The following is a 5,111-nucleotide window of genomic DNA, read 5'->3' as shown; positions in this document are numbered from 1 at the left end:
AACTTATAATGAATTTATTTTTTTTAGTTTTAACGATTATTTAAATTCACTAAATTAAAATTATGAACTTATTTTAAATAATAATTCAAAGTTTAATGTTTGGAATACTTTAATGAATTTATTAAATTTATCAAATAAAATGCTATCTTTAATTAAATTAAATGATGAATAAATTTAATAATATTATGATTTTAATATTAAAGTCATATAATTAATACTCTTTTAGTTTAATTTTAATCAAGATGGTTTCTAATAAAAAAATAATTAATTTTTAATTGATAATTTAAATCTAATAATAGCCTAATGCTTTAAAAATATAAGAGATTTTTATGATATTGTAAAAGAATCAAAAATTAATTTAATTGAATAATTTATTACTACGATTTTAAACTCTAATTTAAATAAGTTAATTATTAAATTAAATTTGAAATAAACTAATTTTATTTAGTTATATTTTATTTCATTATGCCATTTTCATAAATAAAGGGAAAAATAATTTTAAGAGATTTTTAAAAAAGAAAATTATTGAAGATTTAATCAATACACTTAAATAAAATAGTAACAAAGATAATGAAATTAGTAATAATGAAGTAGAACAAATTTTAAAATAAGAAGAATTAATAAATTTTAGTATAAATCAAGATTAAATTAATGAATAAATAATTCAAAAATATAATAAAACATATGTGGCTTATTCAAAAATTATCTATTAAATTTTACTTGAAATATTTGAAGTAAAGAAATAAGAAGAAATCTTAACAGAAAATTAAAATTAAAAACAAGAAATATAAAATTAAAAATAAGAGATTTAAAATTAAGAGAATAATAAAAATAGTTAAATAGAAAATCTGTAAAATTAAGAAATAAATGATGAAGAAAATGAAAAAGAAAGAAAAAGAAACTTAAAAATCATAAATATTATTTAAATTTAAAAATATAGAAGAAGTTATTAAGATATAATAGAAAAAATAATAATATATTAGACTTAGCAACGAATAATTTTAATTTTTCTAAAGTTTAATTAATATTTATACTTAAAGAACCTATTTAAAAATATAAGAAACTGAAAATGAGTAAAAAAATAATGATACTAGTTAATAAAAAGAAGATAATTATTTACTTGATTAAAGAGAAGTAGAATTATACATAATAGGATTATTGAATAATTATTAATAATTAATCGTTCCTTAATTTAATTAATTTTAAGTTGATTAAACTTGCTTAATTTAATTAAAGAATAAATTACCTTACGAATTTATTGAGAATGCTAATCTCTTTGAATATTTAATTTATTAAAATACTTTAGGTTAAAATTATTCTCTGGATATTTTGTATTTTGTTATTTTTTCTTCAATTTAGTAGTAAGATTAATAAATTAAAGATAATATTCTTTAGAATGTTCTATATTAAACTATTTTTATGATGAAAAATATAATTGAACTAAACGACTTTTATTAAAATAAAATATACTCATAAATATTAGAAGGAATATATAAATTTTTTAAAATAACAATCAAACATGTATATATATATATATATATATATATATATATATATATATATATATTATATAAATAGATAATAAATAAATAAAAAAATGATGGATTACTTATTTTATGTTTATATGAAAAAGCAATAGAATAAGCCTAATAAGAAGAAACTTTAAATAAACTTTATGACTTTAAAATATTGAATGGATATAATAAAGCATATAAATATATTTTAAGAAGTTTATTTGGAAATGGATTTGATAATTCTGATTTACAAACTTTCGTATACGAAAATATATTCCAATTTTTCGAGAAAAATTAAATTTAAAATTACTAAAACAAATCTAATTTTAATTCTGAATAAATTTTTAACTCAATAGAAAAAAAAAGTTAAGAAGAATTATTTAAATTTGAATTTGAAGAAGATGAGGAGAAGAAGTAAAATAATAAAGAAATATAAATAGATGAAAACAGTAATAAAGAAAAAATGAATTAATTATATTTTGATGTTTTAAAGAATTAATTCGATTAATAAATAATACGAGTTTTTACAGAAGAAAACAATTATGCTTTTTTGGATTCTTATTATTCGGAATAAAAAATAAAAATTTAAATAAATAAGCATTTAATAGATTAAATAAATATGAAAGAAAGCTAATATAAACCAATAAATGAAGAGAAAATATAAGAAATAATAAAAATAGAAAATTATATAAATTTATAAGGAATGAACTTTAATTTTGAATAAAATAAAGGATAAGACGAATAAAAAATAGAAAAAAATGATGAAGAAAAATTGATATTATAAGCAAAAGAATATATAGAAAATCATGAATAATTTCGATATGTAAAAGACATAGTAGAAAAATATGAGATAAATTTACTCGAGCTTGCAAAATTATCAGATGATTAAAAAGAAAAATATATTGAAAATAAAAAAGAATAATATGAATTACTTTTGTAAAAATCAAAAGAGGATAAAATGGAATTATTTTTAAAAAGAGAAAAAATTTAAATATGTTAAGTTTTTAATTAAAATTTAGAACAAGAAAAATAAGAACTTAAGTCATATTTAGAATCTAAAGAATTTAAAAATGCAATATAAACTTTGGAAGAAGATGATAAAAGGATTATTTTGATTAGCTAAGATTAAAATTTAAATGAACTTTTAGATGAATAACAATAATAATAGGCTAAAATAATATAAGAATCTGCCGAAACTAAATTCAAATAATAAGAAGAGAAAAAAGGTTCATTCGAATAAATTCTTTAGGAAGTAAATTAATTGTTTAATAAATAAGAATTAAGTGAAGATGAAAAAAAATTTAAAGAAAAATTTGAAAAATGCTTATAAGTACCTATAATTTCTTAAAAAACGGCTTTAAAATTGGTTTTTTTAAGTTTATTTAATGAAAATTAAGAAAAATCGATTTCAAAAATATATGAAAATGCATTTGTGAATCCATTTAATTATTTCAAAATTTTCGGATTATATTTATATTTTGTAAAAAAAATATTCAATAATTAATAATTAAATATTTAATGGATTGATTAATATTTAGTTTCCAAAAATATTAATTTTTAAAAAGAAAACGTAAAATAAATATATATAAAATATACTTAAATTATATTTAAAATATAGAATGATGAATCATATATTTAAACAATTTAAAATATAGTAATTAAAGTAACTTAATATATAAAGTTTTTATTATTCGATAAAAAATATGGCCTATTATTTTTAAATTTCGAAGAATTCGTTAATCTCAAAGCATTTGAAAATATAGAAATAATCGAAAATATTAATAAAGATTTTATACCTGAATAAAAAGATATAATCTACCAAAATATTGAAGAGAAAAACTTATAATTAACAAAAAAAAAACATTCTAATATTGATTTTAAAATTAATTATGAAATTGTAAATAATGATAATAATTACTAATAATATAAAACTTTCGAAGAAATAATTATTGATTTGTTAAAAATTGCTACAGATAAATAAAATTTAGGTAAATTTGATAAAGATGTTACATTTGAAGATATTGGTTTGAAATATATTAATTTTATTGATGATAATTATTAATCAATTTTCAATAATATTTAATAATTTTATTGTTTATATAGAAAAACTGTTTAAGTTATAAATATAAATACAAATAATTAAAATATAAAAAATGAAATCTTTAAATAGAATGGCTATAAAAATTTTAATATTTTAGATTTTTATAATTCTAAAATATATAAAGTTAATGGAAAAATAATTAATAATGATATTCATTAATTAATAATTAATTATTTTATTATAAATGGTAAGAATATTATAGATTCTTCATTTACATTAAAAATATTTGACAATGATATATTAGATAATGAGACTTTCATATTTATTTGTGAGTGTATGTTTAAAAAATACGGCTAACATATGAAAAAAGTAGGAGAGAAATTTTTGAACAGAATAATAGAAGTTAAAAATGAACTTAAAGAAATATATAAAGTCGAGAATTTCTATGAAGATATATTTAATGAAGAAAATATAAATGTTACATAAAAAGCAAAATCATAATTTGAAACTATTGTCAGTAATTTTGATAGTTTTTATAGTTATTACATGTAATCATATTATTAAAATCTCAAGTATTTGATAAAATAAATATATAAAATTTTAACTTTCAAAATGAAGTTTTATTATAATGAATATGAAAATCTCAAAAACAATAAAGATGAATAAATAGCTTAAAATTGGTATAAATAAAAATTCCTTTTAGAAAAAAATGCTATTTTTGACGAAATTAAACATATATGGGTTGATTAATGTAATAATTTAAAAGAATTCTATTAAATAACATTTGAAACCATAAACTAATGTTTATTACTTCAAAAAATATCCGATGACGATAGAATAATATTTATTATGGTTTTTATTCTATTTAAAGTCCATTAAAATCTTTGGTAAAAATATATTAAACATTCTTTGAATAAAAATTAAATAATAATCAATAATATTTTAATAATGATTAAGAAAATAATGAATAATAATAGTAACAATTAAATGAAATGACAGTTTTGAAAAAAATATTTACTTATGCTCCAAACGAAGAATAGGAAGAACATAACTTGAGTGTTATAGTCAAATAATATTCATCTTTAAATATAGTGAAGTATTAGCAATCTTAAATTCATGATTTATACGAACTTTTAAAAAGCAAATTCCTTAATTTTATTTTGAAAATTATCAAAAATAATAAGGTTTGGAATTAATTTATAGAAGATTTGGACTTAAAAAATTAACATTTAATTAAAAATTAAAAGTTATCTAGTAATTTATTTATTTTTTATTAAAAAAATTTTAATAAATATTTTATAAAATTAAAATAAATAGACAAAGAGTATAAAATTATAAAAAAAATTATAAGATTCATATGTTTCTTCTTAATTGTGTGTTAATAGAGACTAAATTTGGTATTCTGCCTATAAAGTATTAATTAAATAAAATGGATATAATTTTAATTAAAATAAATTCGATATTTAATTTAATGATGAAAGTGGAGTAGATGCTGGAGGTCCATCAAGAGAGTTCTATGCATTAGTATTTAAAGATTTATTAGATCCAAAAAAAGG

At 16.0% G+C, this 5,111-nt stretch overlaps 1 protein-coding gene across 1 annotated transcript, besides 4 other annotated features; it reads left to right on the top strand. All coding sequences in view use genetic code 6, as the record gives it.

Annotated features, from left to right (window-relative positions):
- Positions 1-760: 760 nt before the first annotated feature.
- Positions 761-818: a microsatellite.
- Positions 767-818: a microsatellite.
- A 277-nt stretch (positions 819-1,095) lies between these two features.
- On the top strand, positions 1,096-3,070 carry IMG5_008600 (hypothetical protein). Its single transcript, XM_004039784.1, has 2 exons — positions 1,096-1,521; positions 1,579-3,070. The coding sequence occupies exon 2, from the start codon at positions 2,321-2,323 to the stop codon at positions 2,627-2,629; it is 309 nt and encodes a 102-aa protein (XP_004039832.1). The 5' UTR covers positions 1,096-1,521; positions 1,579-2,320; the 3' UTR covers positions 2,630-3,070.
- Positions 1,523-1,573: a microsatellite.
- Positions 3,071-3,090: 20 nt separating the features above from the next.
- Positions 3,091-3,131: a microsatellite.
- Between the last annotated feature and the right edge of the window lie 1,980 nt (positions 3,132-5,111).

This window comes from Ichthyophthirius multifiliis (assembly GCF_000220395.1).
Source record: "Ichthyophthirius multifiliis unplaced genomic scaffold scaff_1120509249504, whole genome shotgun sequence".
NCBI classification, from domain to species: domain Eukaryota; phylum Ciliophora; class Oligohymenophorea; order Hymenostomatida; genus Ichthyophthirius; species Ichthyophthirius multifiliis.
Note: the sequence above shows the minus strand (reverse complement) of the source record. Positions and strands in the feature narration are given on the sequence as shown.